The sequence below is a fragment of the Neoarius graeffei genome, chromosome 26 (genome assembly GCF_027579695.1).
Source record: "Neoarius graeffei isolate fNeoGra1 chromosome 26, fNeoGra1.pri, whole genome shotgun sequence".
NCBI classification, from domain to species: Eukaryota; Metazoa; Chordata; class Actinopteri; order Siluriformes; family Ariidae; genus Neoarius; species Neoarius graeffei.
The window spans coordinates 25,758,577-25,781,760 of record NC_083594.1 but is presented as its reverse complement, the minus strand read 5'-3'; the positions used below and the strand labels follow the sequence as shown (position 1 = coordinate 25,781,760).

General features: G+C 45.2%; 2 protein-coding genes across 6 annotated transcripts in view; one reads left to right on the top strand and one right to left on the bottom strand.

The window, feature by feature from the left end:
• tbc1d20 (TBC1 domain family, member 20) overlaps positions 1–13,650 on the top strand; it is a 38,465-nt gene extending 24,815 nt beyond the window's left edge. For 2 of the 3 annotated variants that reach the window (XM_060910007.1, XM_060910006.1), the window contains exons 7-8: positions 800–984; positions 11,233–13,650. In XM_060910007.1, coding sequence (XP_060765990.1) covers positions 800–984; positions 11,233–11,509 — 462 coding nt within the window. In that variant the 3' untranslated portion in view covers positions 11,510–13,650. The remainder of the gene's footprint in view (positions 1–799; positions 985–11,232) is intronic. The other variant, XM_060910008.1, reaches the window with a different exon arrangement.
• Positions 13,651–13,662: 12 nt separating this feature from the next.
• The window catches only part of rbck1 (RanBP-type and C3HC4-type zinc finger containing 1), a 36,084-nt gene continuing 26,562 nt past the window's right edge, over positions 13,663–23,184 (bottom strand). For 2 of the 3 annotated variants that reach the window (XM_060910004.1, XM_060910005.1), the window contains exons 8-13: positions 20,831–20,991; positions 20,631–20,742; positions 16,702–16,881; positions 16,457–16,555; positions 15,906–16,049; positions 13,663–14,798 (exon numbers count right to left, since the gene is read on the bottom strand). In XM_060910004.1, the coding sequence (XP_060765987.1) occupies positions 14,718–14,798; positions 15,906–16,049; positions 16,457–16,555; positions 16,702–16,881; positions 20,631–20,742; positions 20,831–20,991 (777 nt within the window). In that variant the 3' untranslated portion in view covers positions 13,663–14,717. Of the gene's footprint in view, positions 14,799–15,905; positions 16,050–16,456; positions 16,556–16,701; positions 16,882–20,630; positions 20,743–20,830; positions 20,992–21,657; positions 22,305–23,184 lie in introns of those variants that run through there. The other variant, XR_009651630.1, reaches the window with a different exon arrangement.

Below are 23,184 nucleotides of genomic sequence, written 5' to 3'. Positions count from 1 at the left end.
TATTTACAATGGGGGTGGCACGGTGGTGTAGTGGTTAGCACTGTCCCCTCACAGCAAGAAAGTCCTGGGTTCGAGCCCAGCGGCTGACGAGGGCCTTTCTGTGTGGAGTTTGCATGTTCTCCCCGTGTCCGCGTGGGTTTCCTCCGGGTGCTCCGGTTTCCCCCACAGTCCAAAGACATGCAGATTAGGCTAATTGGTGGCTCTAAATTGACTGTAGGTGTGAATGTGAGTGTGAATGGTTGTCTATGTGACGGCCCTGCGATGACCTGGCGACTTGCCCAGGGTGTACCCCGCCTCTCGCCCATAGTCAGCTGGGATAGGCTGCAGCTTGCCTGCGACCCTGTAGAACAGGATAAGCGGCTACAGATAATGGATGGATGGATGGATGGATGGATGGATGGATGGATATTTACAATGAAATCAAAACCTTAATGACAAAATTCTTGACATTCCTGCAGGGGAAAGCTTATTGACCATTACAAAGCACTTGCACTGGAGACTACTTCAATAAATACATGTATTTTTATCCTTATATTATGTAGAACTTGTACAGTACAGATCCCTGTGAATTAACTGTTTCTGTAGTAACAATAACACCAGATTCCAGCTCTGTCATATATTACATTTTCAACAGAATAATTGCCTCAACATTAATTCTAGTTCCCAGTATTATATAAATATTATATACTCTGTAGATTGTGGAAGTTGTAACTGAGATAAGAACCATATAGTGCCTTGTACATACTGATGTAATCCATGATCAATCCATTCCTTGTCTATTTATCATGTCTGTGTTCAGATTGTGTTGTATCGGGAGGAGGAGGTGCTGGACTGTGAGTGTGACATGGCCATGATGCACCACCTGCTCTCTCAGATTCCTCAGGATCTCCCCTATGAGACCCTGATCAGTCGAGCCGGAGACCTTTTTGTACAGTTCCCTCCATCCGAGCTGGCAAAGGGAACTACTCAAGAGCGTACTCAGCAGTGAGTCACCTTTCCTGCTACCCATTCACTCTGACTTTCTGCCTTTCTCACACCAGTATAGCACATATTGCTTCAGAGTTAGTTAGTTTCTTTGTTTGTTTTGTTTGTTTGTTTTACACTGGAGTCATGAGACTTATGGAAATTTATCTCCGCCGAAACCATTACTTGGAATATTTCCTTAAAATCACTATGTATTCTAATTTTTAAATGGAGCACAGGGAGATATGATATAGCAAACTAAGGAGAAAAGTGATACAGTACAGTATAAATTACAGTATTTCACATTATGTCCTAAACCAGGGGTTTTCAAAGTGTGGGAGAGTCAGCCCCCCCTCAGAGAGCAAATAAACAACAGCCCCCCCCCCCCCCCCCCCACAATTTTTGTTGTTGCTATACTTAATAGTGGGGCTGTTAAGCTCTTATTATCAGAAGAATTGTGCACAAAATGAAAAAAGCATGAAACTTTCAGAGTTTGTTCTTGAAGGCATAAGCTTTAATTTGAGACGTGGAGGCATTCGCAGTTTGACCTCTGGGGTCAGCTAGAGGTCATTGACCTCCATGATGGCACATTTCTATGCATGAAATTAGAAAAGGCTGTATTTTAACACCTAAATGTGATGTAAATATAAAATAAATGTGTTTTTCCATGTTACTGGGCATGAAAAAATCATATATAATACTGATATTCCTCTTAGGGGTAACTTCAAGGGTCAGGTAGAGGTCATTGACCTTTGAAATTTGAAGTTTCTATGCATGACATTCTAGACGGGTGTATCTTAGGATCTAAATGTGATAGAAATGTGAAATTAATGTGTATTTCCTTGTTTCTGACCATGAGAAACCCATTTTTAATACTGGTATTACTCTTACAGGTCATCTCTGGGGTCAGCTAGAGGTCACTGACCTCCAGCATAATGCATATCTATGCACGAAATTAGAAACGGGTGTATCTTAGGTTCTAAATGTGATAGAAATGTAAACTAAATTTGTATTTCCATGTTTCTGGCCATGATAAACTAATTTCTAATACTGATATCATTTTTATAAGTCATCTCTGAGGTCAGCTAGAGGTCACTGACCTCCACGATAATGCATTTCTAAGCATGAAATTAGAAACAATCTATCTTTGGATTAAAATGTGAAATACTGTAAATGCAAAGTAAATATATGATTTCATGTTTCTGGACATGACACAACTCATTTCTGATAAGTAAAACATCTCCATCAGACTGGGGATGGATTGACACCGATGCTGGATGGCAGCCACTTTGGACAACACTCCCTGAAGCTTCACAGGCTTGCTATGAACTTGTGCACTGTGGTTGCAAAAAGGGTTGTACTGGGCACTGTAGATGTAAAAAGGCAGCCTTAAAGTGCACAGCACTGTGCACATGCTCTGGTGACTGCAGCGACTAAATCAGTGTTCTGTAGTTACAATTTGTAGGCCAACATTGTAATCCCCAAAGGTCAAGGCCCTTAGAATAAATGTAGATACTATAGTGATTTTAAAATGTTCTTTATGGAACCTGTTCAACTGTTTACACTGCATTTAGAGTTTTGATTGTAGTTCAAGTTTTTGATTAGTTAAAGTTTATAATTTCTGACAAGTTGAAGTATATTTCTGTCATGTTCACATTCATATGGAATTGTTTCTTACAATCCAAAACACATGAGATTTTTATATAGACATCAAAATGTGGGATGTTTCCCAACCTTGCCTGTTCTCCATGATGTTGACCTCTCAGAATGATATCAGTATCAAAAATGGGTTTCTCATGTACAGAATCATAGAAATACAAATTTAGTTTACATTTCTATCACATTTAGAACCTGAGGTACACCCGTTTCTAATTTTATGCATAGAAATGCATTATGCTGGAGGTCAGTGACCTCTAGCTGACCCCAGAGATGACCTGTAAGAGTAATATCAGTATCAAAAATGGGTTTCTCATGGTCAGAAACAAGGAAATACACATTAACTTCACATTTCTATCACATTTAGATCCTAAGATACACCCGTCTAGAATTTCATGCATAGAAACTTCAAATTTCAAAGGTCAATGACCTCTACCTGACCCCTGAAGTTACACCTAAGAGGAATATCAGTATTATATGTGATTTTTTTCATGTCCAGGCACATGGAAAAACACATTTATTTTACATTTACATCACATTTAGATGTTAAGATACAGCCTTTTCTAATTTCATGCATAGAAATGTGATATCATGGAGGTCAATGACCTCTAGCTGACCCCAGAGGTCAAACTGAGAATACCTCCACGTCTCAAATTAAAGCTTATGCCTTCAAGAACAAACCCTGAAAGTCTCGTCTCGTCTCGTCTTCTTCCGCTTATCCAGGACCGGGTCGCGGAGGCAGCAGTCTAAGCATGGAAGCCCAAACTTCCCTTTCCCCAGACACCTCGGCCAGCTCCTCGGGAAGAACACCGAGGCGTTCCCAGGCCAGCCGAGAGACATAGTCCCTCCAGCGTGTCCTGGGTCTTCCCCGGGGCCTCCTCCCGGGGGGACATGCCTGGAACACCTCCCCAGGGAGGCGTCCAGGAGGCATCCGAAAAAGATGCCCGAGCCACCTCAGCTGGTTCCTCTCGATGTGGAGGAGCAGCGGCTCTACTCCGAGCTCCTCCCGAGTGACTGTGCTTCTCACCCTATCTCTAAGGGAGCGCCCAGCCACCCTGCGAAGGAAACTCATTTCAGCCGCTTGTATCCGCGATCTTGTTCTTTCTGTCATTACCCAAAGCTCATGACCATAGGTGAGAGTCGGAACGTAGATCGACCGGTAAATTGAGAGCTTCGCCTTTTGGCTCAGCTCCTTCTTCACCACGACGGACCGGTAAAGCGACCGCATCACTGCGGAGGCTGCACCGATCCGCCTGTCGATCTCACGCTCCATCCTTCCCTCACTCGTGAACAAGATCCCGAGATACTTAAACTCCTCCACTTGAGGCAGGACTTCTCCACCAACCTGGAGAGGGCAAGCCACCCTTTTCCGGTCGAGAACCATGGCCTCGGACTTGGAGGTGCTGATTCTCATCCCAGCCGCTTCACACTTGACTGCAAACCGCCCCAGTGCATGCTGAAGGTCCTGGTTTGAAGAAGCCAACAGGACAACATCATCCGCAAAAAGCAGAGATGAAATCCTGTGGTTCCCAAACAGGATTCCTTCCGGCCCCTGGCTGCGCCTAGAAATTCTGTCCATAAAAATTATGAACAGAACCGGTGACAAAGGGCAGCCCTGACGGAGTCCAACATGCACTGGGAACAGGTCTGACTTACTGCCGGCAATGCGAACCAGACTCCTGCTCCGTTCGTACAGGGACCGGACAGCCCTTAGCAAAGAGCCCCGAACCCCATACTCCCGAAGCACCCCCCACAGAATACCACGGGGGACACGGTCGAATGCCTTCTCCAGATCCACAAAGCACATGTGGACTGGTTGGGCAAACTCCCATGAACCCTCGAGCACCCTATGAAGGGTATAGAGCTGGTCCAGTGTTCCGCGACCAGGACGAAAACCGCATTGTTCCTCCTGGATCCAAGGTTCGACTATCGGTCGAATTCTCCTCTCCAGTACCCTGGAGTAAACTTTCCCTGGGAGGCTGAGAAGTGTGATTCCCCTATAATTGGAGCACACTCTCCGGTCCCCTTTCTTAAAAAGAGGGACCACCACCCCAGTCTGCCACTCCAGAGGCACTGTCCCCGACCGCCACGCGATGTTGCAGAGGCGTGTCAACCAAGACAGCCCCACAACATCCAGAGACTTGAGATACTCAGGGCGGATCTCATCCACCCCCGGTGCCTTGCCACCGAGGAGCTTGCAAACCACCTCAGTGACTTCGGCTTGGGTAATGGACGAGTCCACCTCTGAGTCATCAGCCTCAGTCTCCTCAGTGGAAGACATGACGGTGGGATTGAGGAGATCCTCAAAGTATTCCTTCCACCGCCCGACAATGTCCCCAGTCGAGGTCAACAGCTCCCCACCCGCACTGTAAACAGTGTTGGCAGAGTACTGCTTCCCCCTCCTGAGGCGCCGGACGGTTTGCCAGAATTTCTTCGAGGCCGACCGATAGTCCTTCTCCATGGCCTCCCCGAACTCCTCCCAGTTCCGAGTTTTTGCCTCCGCAACTGCCCGAGCTGCAGCACGCCTGGCCTGCCGATACCCGTCGGCTGCCTCAGGAGTCCCGGAGGTCAACATGGCCCGATAGGACTCCTTCTTCAGCTTGACGGCATCCCTTACTTCCGGTGTCCACCACCGGGTTCGGGGATTGCCGCCACGACAGGCACCGGAGACCTTGCGGCCACAGCTCCGAACAGCTGCGTCCACAATGGAGGTAGAGAACATGGTCCACTCAGACTCAATGTCCCCCGCCTCCCTCGGAAGCTGGGAAAAGCTCTCCCGGAGGTGGGAGTTAAAGACCTCCCCAACAGAGTGCTCGGCCAGACGTTCCCAGCAGACCCTCACCATACGTTTGGGCCTGCCAGGTCTGTCCAGCTTCCTCCTCCGCCAGCGGATCCAACTCACCACCAGGTGGTGATCAGTTGACAACTCAGCCCCTCTCTTCACCCGAGTGTCCAAGACATAGGGTCGGAGATCAGATGACACGACTACAAAGTCGATCATCGACCTCCGACCTAAGGTGTCCTGGTGCCACGTGCACTTATGGACACCCCTATGCTCGAACATGGTGTTCGTTATGGACAAACTGTGACTAGCACAGAAGTCCAATAACAAAACACCACTCGGGTTCAGATCGGGGAGGCCGTTCCTCCCAACCACGCCCCTCCAGGTGTCACTGTCATCGCCCACGTGAGCATTGAAGTCCCCCAGTAGCACAATGGAGTCCCCAGTCTGAGCACCCCTCAGTACCTCTCCCAGGGACTCCAAGAAGGCCGGATACTCTATACTGCTATTTGGCCCGTAGGCACAAACAACAGCAAGAGCCCTCTCCCCAATCCGAAGGCGCAGAGAGGCGACCCTCTCGTTCACTGGGGTAAACTCCAACACATGGCGGCTGAGCTGGGGAGCTATAAGGAAGCCCACACCAGCCCGCCGCCGCTCACCACGGGCGACTCCAGAGAAGTGGAAAGTCCAGCCCCTCTCGAGGAGCTGGGTTCCAGAGCCCAAGCTGTGCGTGGAGGTGAGCCCGACTATCTCTAGCCGGTACCTCTCAACCTCCCGCACAAGCCCAGGCTCCTTCCCCCCCCAGCGAAGTGACATTCCATGTCCCAACAGCCAGCCGCTGTGTCCGGGGATCAGGTCGTCGAGGCCCCTGCCTTCGACTGCCACCCAATCCACACTGCACCAAACCCCTACTGCTACCTCTGTGGGTGGTGAACCCACAGGAGGTCGGGCCCACGTCGCCTCTTCGGGCTGAGCCCGGCCGGGCCCCATGGGCAAAGGCCCGACCACCAAGCGCTCGCATACGAGCCCCAACCCCGGGCCTGGCTCCAGGGTGGGGCCCCGGCTGCGTCCTACCGGGCGACGTCACGGTCCTGGATTTTTTCTCCATAGGGGTTTTTTGGTGAACTGCTCTTGGTCTGGCCTGTCACCTAGGACCTGTCTGCCTTGGGAAACCCTAACAGGGGCATAATGCCCCCGACAACATAGCTCCTAGGATCATTCAAGCACACAAACCCCTCCACCACAATAAGGTGGCAGTTCTAGGAGGGGACCCTGAAAGTTTCATGCTTTTTTCATTTTGTGCACAATTGTTATGCTTAACAGGCCCACTATAATGTTCCATTCGTATTTTAAAAAAAATGGGTGTTGTACACATTTTTTCTTTTACACATTTTAAACATCTGTGCTTTTTGAAAACATCTTTTTTACACATTTTAAACATCTGTGCTTTTTGAAAACATCTTTTTTACACATTTAAAACATATGAGCTTTTGTAAAACCTCTTTTTTACACATTTTAAACATCTGTGCTTTTTTAAACATCTTGTTTTACACATTTTAAACATCTTATAGCATCGTTAGCTAGCACCTCTTGGCAGACAACACACTGTGGCAGTGGAGCATCTTCAGACCCAGTCCATGAAAATCCAAATTTTAAATAATTGTGGTCATACTTCCTTCTTTTTTTTGTTTGGCCCAGATTCTGTCTCCTCACTCATTGTAGCTTTAGGTACTAAAAATCGATCCATTTTGTCTCTGGCAAAGGCTAGCTGAAGTTCGCTAAATGTCCACAATCGTAACTTATTCTGGTTTATTTTTCCTCATGTAAGTCCCCCCCCCCCCCCCAAGAACTCTGGCGCCCCCTAGGGGAGGCGCGCCCCACACTTTGAAAAGCCCTGTCCTAAACCATATTGTAGTAGTTCCTGATGTGGGTGGAGCACAGAAGCACGGCAGGCGAGAGTTGATGGTCACACACAAACACTACTTCACTTATTTCAGCTTTTCAGCACTCACTCACTCACTCAACACGCACACATGCGTTGTGGTCAGGAGGGAGCCCCTTTTCTCTGCTCTCTCCCTCCTTTTATGCGCCGTCCCTGTAACTAACACACACGCACATTAAATGACAGCAGGTGGAATGACTTAGCCACTTACCTTCCCCGACCCCGCCCTCCATTCACAGACTGCTGCTTGGCCACGCCCCCGCTGCCACATACCCCCACCGGCCGATTCAGGCCGGGGAGCCATCTGGCCTGAAGCTGACTCCTCCTCTGACGGGACAGGAAGTCCGCCACCACCATCTGTGCCCCTGGCCTGTGGATCACCTTGAACTTAAATGGCTGGAGGGTGAGATATCAACGGGTGATCCGTGCATTGGCATCCTTCATGCGGTGGAGCCACTGGAGGGGTGCGTGGTCTGAACAGAGAGTGAAAGGGCGCCCCAGCAGGTAGTATCGGAGGGTGAGGACTGCCCACTTGATGGCAAGACACTCCTTCTCAATTGCGCTGTACTTGCTTTCACGCATCGACGGTTTCCAGCTGATGTACAGCATGGGGTGCTCCTCGCCCTTCACCTCCTGGGACAAAATGGCCCCCAGCTCTCTGTCCAGTGCATCAGTCTGCAAAATAAAGGGGATAGAGAAGTCAGGGGAGTGTAAAAGTGGCCCCCCACACAGTGCAGCTTTTACCTCAGAGAAGGCCTGTTGGCACTGCACCGTCCACTGGACCGGATCTGGAGCCCCCTTTTTAGTGAGATCGGTTAGTGGGCTGGTGACGTCCGAATAATTAGGTAGAAACCTACAATAATAGCCAGCCAGCCCCAAGAACCGTCTCACCTCCTTTTTGGTCTTGGGCCTCGGGCAGGCCGCAATCGCTGCAGTCTTGTTAATTTGGGGACGCACCTGCCCATGACCCAAGTGGAACCCCAGATACCACACTTCCACCCACCCGATTGCACACTTTTTTGGGGTTAGCTGTGAGGCCCGCTCACCTCAGCGACTGTAGAACAGCCCTCAGGTGTTCCAAGTGCCGCGGCCAATCATGGCTGTACATTATTATATCGTCCATATAGGCAGCTGCATAGGTAGCGTGAGGGCGGAGGACCCTGTCCATAAGCTGCTGGAACATAGCCGGCGCCCCAAACAACCCAAAAGGGAGCGTGACAAATTGGTGTAAACCAAACGGTGTGGAAACGGCCATTTTCTCTTGGGATAGAGGAGTCAAGGGGATCTGCCAATATCCCTTTGTTAAATCCAGTGTCGAATAAAAGTGAGCAGCGCCTAACCAATCAAGCAACTCATCAATGCGAGGCATTGGGTATGCGTCAAATTTAGACACTGCGTTGACCTTTCTGTAGTCCACACAGAACTGGACCGACCTGTCAGTCTTGGGAACCAGGACCACTGGGCTGCTCCAGTCACTGTGGGACTCCTCGATTATGTCCATTTCGAGCATGACCTTGAGTTTGTCCCGAACCACCTTTTTCTTGTGTTGGGGCATGCGGTAATGGCGGCTACGCAATACCACCCCCAGGGGCATTTCGATGTGGTGTTCTGTGAGGTGGGTACGACCAGGAAGGGGCGAGAATACATCGGAAAATTCCTTTTGCAACTTGGCCGCCTCCGTGAGTTGGGCGGGTGAGAGGTGATCTCCACAAGGGACCGGAGTGGTCCGAGATGTTATCTTTTTCACCTCTGGCCCCAGCTCTGCCTTCTGCAGGACTACTGACACCAACGCCACAGGGACCCCCTCATTCCAGCGTTTTCAAAGGTTGAGGTGGTAGATTTGCAATGCCCCGCCCCTATCCGTTTGCCTCACTTCATAGTCAACGTCCCCGACTCGTCATGTGACCTCGAAGGGCCCTTGCCACTTGGCGACTAATTTGGAGCTCAACGTGGGCAATAATACGAGCACTTTGTCTCCCGGCGTGAACTCTCTAAGGCACGTGCCCCTGTCATACAGCCAGATTTGACGTACTTGTGCCTGCCGCAAATTCTCCTGGGTTAGGTTCATGAGGGTGTGGAGTTTTGCGCGCAGGTCAAGAACGTACTGGATTTCGTTTTTGCTAGCTGAAGGTCCCTCCTCCCAGTTTTCCCATAGCACATCCAGAATGCCACGTGGCTTACGCCCATATAATAATTCAAATGGAGAGAACCCCATGGAGGCCTGCGGGACCTTTTGTACTGCGAATAATGGGCTCGAGCCACTTATCCCAATTATGCGCATCTTCACGTACAAATTTCTGGATTATGTTCTTGAGTGTTTGGTTAAATTGCTCGACTAAGCCATCTGTTTGTGGGTGATAGACACTGGTGCGGATAGACTTAATCCCCAATAACCCATACAGTTCATGCAGTGTGCGTGACATAAATGAAGTGCTTTGGTCTGTCAGGATTTCTTTCAGAATCCCGACCCGGGAGATAAAGTGGAAGAGCGCTTCCGCAATACTGCGTGCTGAGAGATTGCGGAGAGGCACTGCTTCCGGATATCACGTTGCATAGTCCACCAGAACTAAAAGTGATATCCCCATACTGACCAATCTAATGGCCCAACGAGATCCATCCCAATTTGCTCAAACGGGGTCTCGATTAGAGGAAGAGGGCGCAACGGTGCTTTTGGAGTGGCCGCGGGATTTACTAATTGGCATTCACGGCACGCCTCCTCCCACTCTTGACTGGCGAGGCACAGCTCGCAGCGCATCAGCTCCCTGCTGACAGCCGACTGGTGTATGCTGACCTGAGTAAAGCCATCCTGCAGCGGGTCGGCCGCTCCCCGGAACATCACCAGCGCTTCCGGACGCTGGCATTGGAGGAGGTCGGCCGGCTGTTTGCATTCGGCCAGTAACTCCGGGACGCCTGCCGGCGGTGGCTGAGGGAGGAAGACCGCAACACCGATGAGATCATTGATCTGGTGGCACTGGAACAGTTTATCTCTTGACTTCCGGAAAGAACGGTGGAATGGGTCCAGTGTCATCGCCCGGCGTCACTGGAACGAGCCATCGAGCTGCCGTCAGAGATGGTCCTCCTTCTGGATCGTCCTGCAGGCTTATCTTCATGAGGGTGCCGGCTGCAGTGGTCGACGCCCCTGCTGACGTGAGCAGGTGCCGGAACGCCTGGCGATCTTCCTGCTGGGCCAGCATCAAGGCTTCAAAGCGTTGCTCTTGTTCCTTTCAGAGGGCAATCAGCGCTTGATGCTGGTTCTGCTGGGCAGTAGTGAGGGCAAGGACAAGCTCTTCGAATGGGGAGGACTCCATGGGGTGGTTCCCTTCTGTGCTCCCGGGTTTCGGCACCACTGTAGCAGTTCCTGTTGTGGGTGGAGCACAGAAGCACGGCAGGCGAGAGTTGATGGTCACACACAAACACTTTATTTCAGCTTTTCAGCACACACTCACTCACTCAACACGCACACATGCGTTGTGGTCGGGAGGGAACCCCTTTTCTCTGCTCTTTCCCTCCTTTTATGCTCCGTCCCTTTAACACACACATTACTTGACAGCAGGTGGAATGACTTAGCCACTTACCTTCCCCAACCCCGCCCTCCATTCACAGACTGTTGCTTGGCCCTGCCCCCACTGCCACACATATATTTAGGTTTGTCTGACATTACTGGAAGCAATCCGAGGCAGATAAACTTCTTTTATTTGTTAGTTACTTGGGTGCAGTGTAGCTTGAGTGCAAAACTAATGTCAACATAGGAAACCAAACATGTCTGTCTGACAGTTAGTGGAAAACTGTGACACCCCCCCCGTATAAAAGGCATATGTTGATTTACACAAGGCTTATTTATGGGTCAGCTGCAAAGTGTCATGACTGAGGATTTCATTCTCTTGTCCAGAACAGCCGTGTCCACCTTCACAGACTTCGAGCTGGCCTCGGCGCAGCAGCGGCCTGATACTGTGCTTCGCCGCAGGCGGAGAGAGGAGCAACAACAGCAGCAGCATGGCAGCACCGTCGACCCTCAGCGCAGCACCATGGTTGTGATTCGACCTGCTACTCGTCGACTTGTCAGACTGGCAGTGATGGGCATCACTGTGGCACTGGGGGCCGCTGCATTGGCTGTAGTGAACTCTGCTCTGGAGTGGGCACCTAAACTTGACCTCCTGTTCCCTTAACACGCACCGAAAAGGCCCGTCTCACTTCAAGGACTTTGAGATGTGCTGTCTTCATTTTTTTTTTTTTAAATATATTTGTGAGGCCTGAGTAATTTGTGCTAAGAGAGATTACAACAAAGTGTTTCCTTCTCCTAGGGTTAAGCTGAGGATCTGGAATATATGTTAAGTAATACACTACTGATCCATGAGAAGTATTTGTGTTGTGAGCGAGAGAAACATTAAGTTTTTATTTGAACAAGTTTGCCTAAATATGGAGTTAATTGTTGTCGAAAGTAGTCCCGTGGAAATGCAGCCGCAAGCTAGTAATTTTTAAGAATTCTGAATCCATTGTCAATTTTGTAAATCTCTAATTTGTTATACAAAGTTTGTATGCTTCTTTGTCATATGATTCATTTTGTACAGTAAAACTTGCACGCACCTGTACACTTTCTGAACCTATCCACTTGCCTACACTTCCCATCTGTTGTCTGTAGCTGACCACTTTGCCACACCTCCTTACCTTTCTGGACCCATCTGTTTGGCCATACCCCCATCTGTTGTCTGTAGCTGACCATTATGGCCACGCCTCCTTACTTTCTGGAGCCATTTGCTTGGCCACTCCCCCATCTGTTCTCTGTAGCTGACCACTTTGCCACACCTCCTTACCTTTCTGGACCCATTCACTTGGCCACACACCCCCATCTGTTTTCTGTAGCTAACCACTTGCCCCTACCTCCTTACCTTTCATGACCTGTCCATTTGGCCATGCTCCATTAGTTCTCTGAAGCTGATCTCTTGACCCCACCTTATTTTCCTGGACCCTTCCAGTTGGACTTAACCCTCAAAAAGTAAGATTTTATAACCATCGTAATCATACCTTTCAGCAGTCCAAGGATTCAGAAATGAAGTTGTAGGTGTGTAAATTGTAATTCATTTTTGCAACATTAACATTGTAAAGACAGTTGAAGTCAAGATTTGGTAATAGTAATAAAATGTTTGTACTTGCAAAAAGGTCATTGGTTTATTCACATGATTGTAGATTCACAATCAGATTATGGATTTGAGATTCATAAGATTACACTGTCGACATTGCATTTATTTATGTTTTTTTTGAAGTTCATCTTAATATGCAGAGATTGTTGAACGCATATATCCATTAGGAAGAGAAAGTGTTTTCCCTTTACGATAATATTGAGACCAAAATCCTTTAAAATATTAGTGCTTTTTTGCAGTTAATACAGCTCATAATTTTCAATATGTGCTCTGAAACTGAATATGAATAAATTGGTGTAGTTTGTATGCCACTTTATTGCATACACTTTCGGCAAAAGGAAAAAAAAAAGATATTGCAGTTGTAGGTATATTATGGTATACCACCAGATTTGGCACATAATACTGAAAACAGTTCTGAGGGTTTGTTTGTTTGTTTTTAAATATATTTAATAACAGCAGACAGTTTAAAAGACATTTCTGTAAGATTTGCTCTATTTTCTGTTATTTTCTCTCAGCTGATGAGCTGTGGATCTGAAATGAATAAATAATTATCCTATTTGCATAAGAAGGAGAAAATATGTTACCATCACATGCGTTAATTGCATGTACAAAAATACATCAAATTGGACAATATGTATAATCGGTATCGGACGTCTGGATGTCTAATACAAATTTCTTATTCTTGAAAGCCCAGTTATCTTGTAATGTTTTTACAGTAGACTTTACCATGAAACTAACAGCTACAATATTTTATGCAACAATCTCTGTTCCACTACAGTATGTCCTGTATTAAAGAGCAAACAGTGACTGATTTAGTTACTTGATGGCATGGTCATAGAACCCAATTTAATATAATGAACGGTGCATACAAGTATCTGTTAGCTCTATTTTAGAAATCAGCACAGAATATATTATTTTCACTAATCACTTCATAACTTGGTTCTGAACTGCACCAACACTTACTGGCCATATACATTCACAATCTGTACTTAATCCATATTTTTACTTGATCATAAGTTATTAATAAATAATTTTTGGTAACTTATTTGCACTGAAATATATTCATGTTTGCTGGTTGCACTTTGCAATAGTGAAAGTATGTCTCTTACTTGGTCATTCTTACAATGTTTAATTAATCTGCAAAATATGTTGACCAACAAATAAACTTATAGGAAACCATGAATGTGTCACAAGTGATTATTATTGCAGATGTTCTGGAAGATCCAGTCAGTTTATACACATGATGTACATTGACATTCACATTTCATAATTTACAGATATTAATGCATCATTAAAATGTTGGATATGTACTGCATGCTTACCTTTTAAATGGTTAACTTTAGTTTATTTTTGTTTTAGCATAACTTTATTTGAAAGCTAACTTCATATGCACCCGTATAATTAAATTGCATATTTATAGAATAATGCAGAAGTTTAATATCCAAAGCTACTGAATGGCACAATATTATCAGGAGATTACAAGTTCAAATCCCGATGATGCTGTAGCCATCCATGGTCAGGAGTAAAGAAAACAAAATTGGCTGTGCTTTCTGGGTGGGAGGGATGGCATACACTCCCCCCACCCCCTCAATCTGTTGTGGCTCATGGATGCAGAAGAGTGTAGACGGTCCTTTCCTCCAAGTGCATTACACTGCCCTGTGACATCAGTTTGAAAAGATGCAGTTACCTGGCTTCATGTGTCTCAAAGGAAGCATAGGTTAGGCTTCATGCTACATTATTGGTTGGCAGCTCTCTTATGACACAGGTAGAGCTGGCTAGTGGGTGGGAATTTACAAGTGAAGATGGGGAAAATCTCCCCCCCCAAACAAAAAAAAATTCTGTAATTAACTAGCATACAACTACCTTCCTCATTTGCATATTCAATACAGCAATGCTACAAAAATACTCTAGTCTATCTAATATCTAAAATCTTAGTGCCATAATCCTTAATGTGCAAGATCTGCTTTGGTCATTATCCAAAAACAATTTGGTTATATGTGTAGCCTCATAACACATCTGGCAAAGATGAGCCTTTTTTTTTTTGGTAAACAGTTCATGTAAAGGTTATGAAGCCTGATCACATACCCAACTGATGATTCATACTTCCACCAATTAAACTGATTGTATTATGCTTACGGATCAATAGTTTCAGTCTGCTCGTTACAGAAAAGGTTACTTCCTTACTCCAGTAATGGTTAGTGGAAATATAATGTGTCCTAACAGGGTAGATTAGAGATCAGTGACAGTTTTGACAATTTGGGTGACAAGGGACGCCACTGATGCGACATCTGCATCCACCTGAGACATCTCCAGTACCCTGAGGACAAAAAAAAGAGACAATGGCTTAACAACAATAGAAACATCATCATCTGACTTAAGTATACAATAAACTCTACAACAGCGCTGTTGAATGCTCAATTCTGATTGGTCAAAAGGTGGTGATTCATTTGTAATAACAAGCTTTGCCACCTGTTCCGACTGCAAGGTTTATATTAATGTGCTCGTTATAATATGTTATTGTTTCTACAGTAACAACCTATTGCTATTGTGGACAGTACATAAACAGTTAAAAAAAACAGTGCATCATTGTTATGCTTTATTTTTTTGTGAGGAGACATTTATTTAATATTTATGGAAGGAATGTTAGTGGTGTTGTAACAGTCAGAGGTAAAACTGTTCCTTTATGTTTTTCTACTACTGGAAAGATTTCAGGACATACGGGTTTCTTGTTTTTTCTTTTTTTTTTGAGAGGCTGGTGAATGGATTGGTTATGAATGGTTATGACTGGTTATAGCTGCTATAACATAAGTAACTTGTAGGTAATTAATTATCTAATTGTGATATAAGAAGAATAAAACACTTTGTAACTGGCTGTTCTTGGAAAATAATCAACTTCAGGATGGTAACAGTAACTCTGCTTAATGTCACGTGGCATCACACCACCCTGTTGTTGATAAGAGCACACCTGAGGTGTTTTTTATTCCTTAGTTATTCTTGCTGCATATTTTAAGAGACTTGCTGCACCAGGAAAAGTATAACTCTAACACTATTACTGTATAACTGTATAATTACCTCCACTAACTTTGTTGGAGGAGCTTATGTTTTTGCATGTGTTTGACTGTTTGTTTGCTGTTCCCAACATAACTCAAAAAAGCAGTGAACATATTTTGTTGAAATTGTGACGAAAGGTGGGCATGGCCAAGGAACAATTCATTAGATTTTGATGCAAATCCGGATATGTACATATGTAAACATCTAGATATTCTAATATGTGGCTTGGTGGAAGTATGCACTCTACCGAGTGCCCTTCTAGTAATACTTAGAGTTCCTTATCTCAGTACAGCCACTCATACCTCATACCTCCTGACTGAAGAAATGTCTTGTGAACTGCATGTTGAATTAAGAACCACTAATGCAGTTATACCTGAGGACCCCATCTGGCTTGTTTGGTCACCCAACAGATTTCCGTCTTACACATGAGGCAGCAGATCCAGTCACAACCATCTTTCTTCTGGATGATCACTTTGCATTTAGGACAGTACATGGCTTCTCCATTCTGCAACATCATCTGCAATACACACTAGACATATTAGCAATCTAGTTGGACTGTGGGGGAAACAGGAACACCTGGAGAAAACCCACACAGACATAAGGGGAACATGCAAACTCCACACAGAAAGGCCCCTCATTGGACGTGAGGTTTGAACCCGGAACCTTCTTGCTGTGAGGCGACAGTGCTAACTACTGCACCATTGTGCTGCCACTGCACTAATTTACCTGACAAATAATAAATCTCCCTAAAACTATCAAGTCACTGAGGAACTGGATTAACAAAAAAAAAATTACCATGTAGCTTTACACTGGAATCAAATATATTTTCTTAGCACCATTTAGTATCATTTTAAATTCTAACTGCAAGCATTTCCTGTTTTGGTTACATCTGAGGTAAGTGGACCATTTAGTTTAGAGACAAACCTGTAGTGTGTCTGTGGTTTTTTTGGCTGCAACATCATTCTCTGCTCTGAGGCGAAGGTCATCTTGGTACTCTTTACAGTTCATGCCTTTATGAATGGCCTGTAGCACACACACACACACACACACACACACACACACACACACACACACACACACCTTTATATACCACATGCCTTATTTTTACAATCACATAATAATCATGAAAATAAACGTAGGTTCTTTCACAGCTCGCGTTTCTCACTCGCCTTGCAGAGGAGGCAGTTCGTCTCATTGCAGATGTCACAAGCAAATTCGTTGACATCGTCTTCAAATATGCACCAGCCGGGGCAGTCCAGGGTTTTACAGTGGTAACTGTTCTCACTGCGTGACTCAGCAATACTCAGCCTCATCTCCAAAAACTTCTGGTACTCATCAGGTGACAGGAGCTGGAAGAGAAATTTCAGCCAACAGCTGTGTAAACAGAAGTTTAAAACCTGTACTGAAAATCCTTCCATTACGTTCACTAGTCAAGTATGGATGTGTTACTTTATCGCAATAAGCATAAAATAAAATGTCTGTACATTTCATAGCAGTGCAGTTGGAAAAGACCAGATGTATCTAATATTGAAAGTGCTATGAAGTAATTTTATCACTAAATTTATTGCCAAAGTACAATTTCCACATTTAATGGAGGGTGTATGTGTGAGTAAAAGATGGAGACTGGAATGGTCATTAGCATCACTTTTTAGTTTCAGACACAAGGCTCACTTTCTCACTCTCTTTTTTTGTGTTTGGGTGATACCTCAAAGTTAGATCTGACATAGTTGTTACATTAGTAATGTGCACTTTAGACAAACATTTAAAGAAGTAGTTTGGTTTAGCCATGGACTAATGGTTAGAGAAGCAGCTTTGGAACCAAAAGGAATGGCTGGACCAACAGGAATGGCTGAAGTGGTCTTGAACAAGGCAGCTAACCCCCAACTGCTCCCCAGGCTGCTCTGGGTATGTTGTATGTTGCTCTAGATAAGAATGTCTGCTAAATGCCATTAATGTAATGTAATATAATGTGTACTTGTAGTGTCCAATTGGTATTACATTTCCTCCACACCCACCATGAACAAGCCATGAACCACACTGTGCTGTAAAATATCATAAACTGTTTTAACAGTGAAAGATTAAAGTTCAAGTCACAACACAGTGCACAGCACCATGTTTTTTGCACCTACAGTTGTGGTCAGAAGTTTACATACAGTGACATGAATGTCATCTTGGATATGAACATCATGGCAATATTTGGGCTTTCAGTAATTTATTTGAACTGTTCTTTTTCTGTGACAGAATGATTGTACAGCATACATCTTTAAAAAAAAAACAACACTCGAATTTGGTGCACAAGTTTTAATTTTCTTTGGGTTTTCTGAAATCAACACAGGGTCAAAATTATACATACAGGGTCAAATATTTACATACGCTCACTTAGATTATTAATTCAGAGGTGCTAAAACTTCCAAAATGTCTCTTATCTTGCCAAGGCCAAGGTCTCTTAACTTCCTGTTAGTGATCATGATTGACTACAGCTGGAAGCTTCTCTGTGCCTTCATAAAAAGGGTTTGTTTACAGCACTCATTGGATTGACCAACACACAGTAAGTCCAAGGAGCTCAATGCAGATCTGAGAAAGAGGATCGTAGATATACACAACTCCAGAATGTCTCTTGGAGCCATTTCTAAACAACTGCAAATTCCAAGATCAGTTGTGAGGTGTACTCACTTTGCCAAGCCACTTTGCTTCAAGAAAACCCAAACTGTCACCCTCAGCTGAAAGGAAATTGGTTTGGATGGTCAGGAACGACCTGGGAACCAGCATGGCACAGCCCTGCCATGAACTGGAAGCTGATGGATCACTGTCTACAATTCAGATCACCATGGACTAAGAGGCTGCTATCCAAGAAATAACCCCCTGCTCCAAAATTGACACCTTCAAGCTTAAAGTTTGAAGCTGACCACACAGACAAAGAAAAAGCCTTCTGGAGGATAGCTGTATGGTCACATGAGACAAAGAGTGAGTTGTTTGCCCACAATGACCACCATGTACAGAGGGACACTGTACCAGCTGGTGGTGGTGGTAGAATCATCATGCTCTGGGGCGGTTTTTCTGCCAGTGGAACTGGTTCATTGCACAAAGTGGATGGAATAATGAAGAAGGAGGACTACCTCAGAATTCTTCAGCATCAACCATCAGAAACTTGAACATGACCTGGGACTTGGGAGTTACAACAGGACAATGAACCCAAACACACATCAGAGCTGGTTGTGGAGGATAAAGCAGGCTAGCATTAAGCTTAAAACAAGTCCTGACTTCAACCCTATTGAAAATATATGGACCATGCTTATAAGTCGAGTCCATGCCAAGAAAAAAAAATTTAATTGAACTCTACCAATTCTACCATGAAGAATCATGAAATATCCAACCAGAATTCTGCCAGAAGCTTGTTCATGTTAAACAAAAATGTTTAGTCAAGGTGAATCTTGTGAAGAGACATTTTACCCAAATATTAGGTGTGCTATATGTATATTTTTGACCATGTATGTATAATTTTGACCCTGTGTTGATTTCAGAAAACCCAAAGAAAATTAAAACTTGTGCACGAAATTCTAGTGTGTTTTTTTTTTTATTCAAGATGTATACTGTACATTCTGTCACAGAAAAAGAACAGTTCAAAGAAATTACTGAAAGCCCAACTATTGCCATGACATTCATATCCAAGATGACATTCATGTCATTGTATGTAAACTTTTGACCACAACTGTACAATTCTTTGCTTCTGAATGTAAATTAGCATTATTATATGGCACGAGCTACTTCCAGTAAAATTGTGTACTCTGATTCCTTAGTGGGCAGAATTTTCCCGTAATGCTCGTGGGTGACTTTCTTTCCAAGGCGCCAGCTTTCAATGTTGCAAAAAAACAAACAAAAACAAAATGACAAAGAAAAAAGATTAATTGGAAATCAAAATGGAATCAAAAACGGCTGAAACACAAAAGACAAACAAGAGTCATCGAGTTATTCAAGAAATAAGCAACGAAGAGCATTCATAAACTGCTAACCGCTAACAGAAATTCAGTTTTGAAACCGCTAGACGTTTATTCTGCATGCGTGACTCACTTACGTTATATATATATATGACGTGAGTGAAAGCAGTGTCACGCCTCATTATAATGACTGTCTATTTTAATCTTAGAAATAAGAAAAGCCATATAATAAACTCCTTATTAACCTCGCTTGCTCTGTCTTTACAGGAAAATATCAGACCTCGGTCTTTTTAAGATTAAACAAAAAAGGTCTTTACAGGAAAACTAAAGCAAAGTAAAGCATCTTTATGGCATCTTTGTGAGGTCTATACAGGAAAATATAAGACCTCGGTCTTTTTATACGGGCTCGGTCCATACTGTCAAGACCTCGGTCTGATATTTTCCCATAAAGTTAATAAGTAGTTATTATTACTTACTTTATTGTTTAGAAAAATATATATTTATTTGAATACAGACGCTTTACTTTTATACTGCGTATATTAGCCTCAGTAGGATTTCATAACTGACATTGGCTCATCACAGAGCATCACTGATCTGTGTAATTAAAGGAAAACACTACCCTCAAACATACTGAATATGATTTTAATGAAATATCTATGATGTGCTTTGCCAATATGATGTTAATTTGTTCCTTGATGTTATTTTCTCATTATTTCTATGCGACGTTAGCCGTCATCTGAGGTTCTGACGTCATGGGGTGTTTAACAGAAGAAAAAATTTCAACCATCTCAAACATAAAGTGACAAAGTTCCAGAATGCAATTCAGCTGCTTATGGTTACAGCAGAAACTTGGATCAGCTAGTTAGCAACATACAAGATGATGAGTGTGATGACATTAATTATGGTATTAGCATGAATGGTGAAGCTTTGGAAACTGAAGCAAAGCAAGCTGAGAGAACTTGACAGAATAAACTACTAAAGTGCCACCGCATCACTCTCTTTAGGTAAACATGAAGCAAGGATTATCTCCCACTACACCACTATCAGCAGGTAGTTGAATGGCATTGTGGGTAATGTAGCTGTTCAGGATGGATTTTTTTTTTTTTTTTGTGAATACATTTTTATATTTTAGTCTCTATTGCACATCGAGCATCAAGACTTACTGTTTTAATCTCTCGGTCTTGAAGCTTGCAGTCACAGGAGTACTCCCCGTCTGCATAAGGACACGCCACTTCTGCATCCACACAGTTCAGAATGGTCATCTTCACACATTCTCTGTCAAAACAAAATTGTAACATCGTCAATTTTATCAGGTTTATGATTTCTCCTGAAAGTGTGGTGTAATTAGTGGCGTAATTGTTACCTGCAGAAGCTGTGAAGACACTCTCGGAGAGTGGCGCCCTCTCCTGCCAGGACCTCATCACAGCAGATGGGGCAGGAAATCTCCTCTGTGTTACTAACCAGGTCATGATTGTCTGTCTCCAGCAGACTGAGAAAATTCTTCTCCCTCTCCTCAACGATGCTCTGAGAGATTTCATCCCATCAACAAAATTAAAATAATCCAGACATTCACTGAAAATTGTAAGAGTGTGTGATTCTTATAATCCGGTAATTATTAGGCAATTACAATTTCATAAATAACATCACATTTCAAAATACATCTAAATATGAATCTTATAGATGGTTCAATCCCTATTTTTTAAACATTTTCAATATGATACAAGTATCAGAGGTCTGAGTATCAGTCTTAGCAAATATATACTTAAATCCTTACACAATCTCCAACAATGCAGGAGTGGTTAAGAATATTATCTTTGTCTTCAGTAACTTTATGTTTTCCACCACACAAATATTTGCTTAAGGATGAAAGACTATAATTTGCTTTTTTTTTTCCCTGTAACAAGCTTTTTTTTTTTCTTTTTACCTTCCCTCCTTTTTACCTGGCCCAGAGGCAGATGGAGTATCGGGAGTGCAGTTTAATGTGCTTCGTGGAGACATGGCTGCACCGGAATGTTTCCAACGACAATGCTACAATTAAGGGCTTCCACACGGTGCGTGCGGACAGAGACTGCGCCAGGAGCGGTAAGCGCAAAGGGGAAGGATTTGCCGTTTAGCGTGAATAACGTGTGGGTGGAGCACAGAGGACGGCAGGACAGAGATCAAGGTTAACAAAAGGCTTTATTGCCGTACTTTTCAGTCGGACAAAGTAACCCAACAGTCAGAGACACGCACGCACACACACTGTAGTCTCCCCTGGGGAAGCTCCCCTCCGCTCTCCCTCTCCCTCCTTAAGTAGGGCGCGGTTTACTGGGGAAAACACACACAAAACACAGGTTAATTACCCTCAGGTGTAGCGATTCTGCCACTTACCTTCCCCGACTCCGCCCTCCTGTCACAGACCGGTGCTTGACCACGCCCCCGCTGCCACATACCCCCACCGCCCGACTCAGGCCGGGCGCCCGTCCGGCCCGCAGCCGACTCCCCCCCCCTTGACGGGAGAGGAAGTCCGCCACGACCATCTGCGCCCCCGGCCTGTGGACCACCTTGAAGTTGAAGGGTTGGAGTGCCAGATACCAACGGGTGATCCGCACGTTGGCATCCTTCATGCGGTGCAGCCACTGGAGGGGCGCGTGGTCCGAACAGAGGGTGAAAGAGCGCCCCAGCAGGTAGTAACGGAGGGCGAGGACCGCCCACTTGATCGCCAGGCACTCTTTCTCGATTGTGCTGTAGCGCCCCTCACGCACTGACAGCTTTCGGCTGATGTATAGGATGGGGTGATCCTCTACCTCCACCCGCTGGGACAAAACGGCTCCCAGCCCTCTGTCCGACGCATCCGTCTGCAACAAAAAAGGGAGAGAGAAGTCAGGGGAGTGCAAAAGTGGCCCCCCACACAGTGCAGCCTTTACCTCAGAGAAAGCCTGCTGGCACTGCTCCGTCCACTGGACCGGATCTGGCGCCCCCTTTTTAGTGAGGTCAGTCAGCGGGCTGGTGACGTCCGAATAATTAGGTATAAACCTACGATAATAGCCAGCCAGCCCCAGGAACTGTCTCACCCCCTTTTTGGTCTTGGGCCTCGGGCAGGCCGCAATCGCTGCTGTCTTATTAATTTGGGGACACACCTGCCCGTTACCCAAGTGGAAGCCCAGATACCGTACTTCCACCCCCCCAGTCGCACACTTCTTCGGGTTGGCAGTGAGCCCCGCCCGCCTCAGCGACCTAAGGACGGCCCTCAGGTGTTGCAGGTGCCGCTGCCAGTCATTACTATAAATAATGATGTCGTCTAGGTAAGCGGCCGCATAGGTGGCGTGGGGCCGGAGGACCCGGTCCATCAGCCGCTGAAACGTAGCGGGCACCCCAAACAGCCCAAACGGAAGTGTGACGAACTGGTGTAAGCCGAACGGTGTGGAAAAGGCCGTTTTTTCCTGGGATAATGGAGTCAAGGGGATCTGCCAATATCCCTTCGTCAAATCCAGTGTCGAGTAAAAGCGAGCCGTGCCTAGTCGATCGAGCAGCTCATCAATACGAGGCATTGGGTACGCGTCGAATTTAGACACCGCGTTGACTTTTCTATAGTCCACGCAGAACCGGACCGAGCCGTCGGCCTTAGGAACCAAGACCACCGGGCTGCTCCAATCACTGTGGGACTCCTCGACGATGCCCATTTCGAGCATGGCCTGAAGTTCTTCCCGAACCACCTTTTTTTTGTGTTCGGGTAAT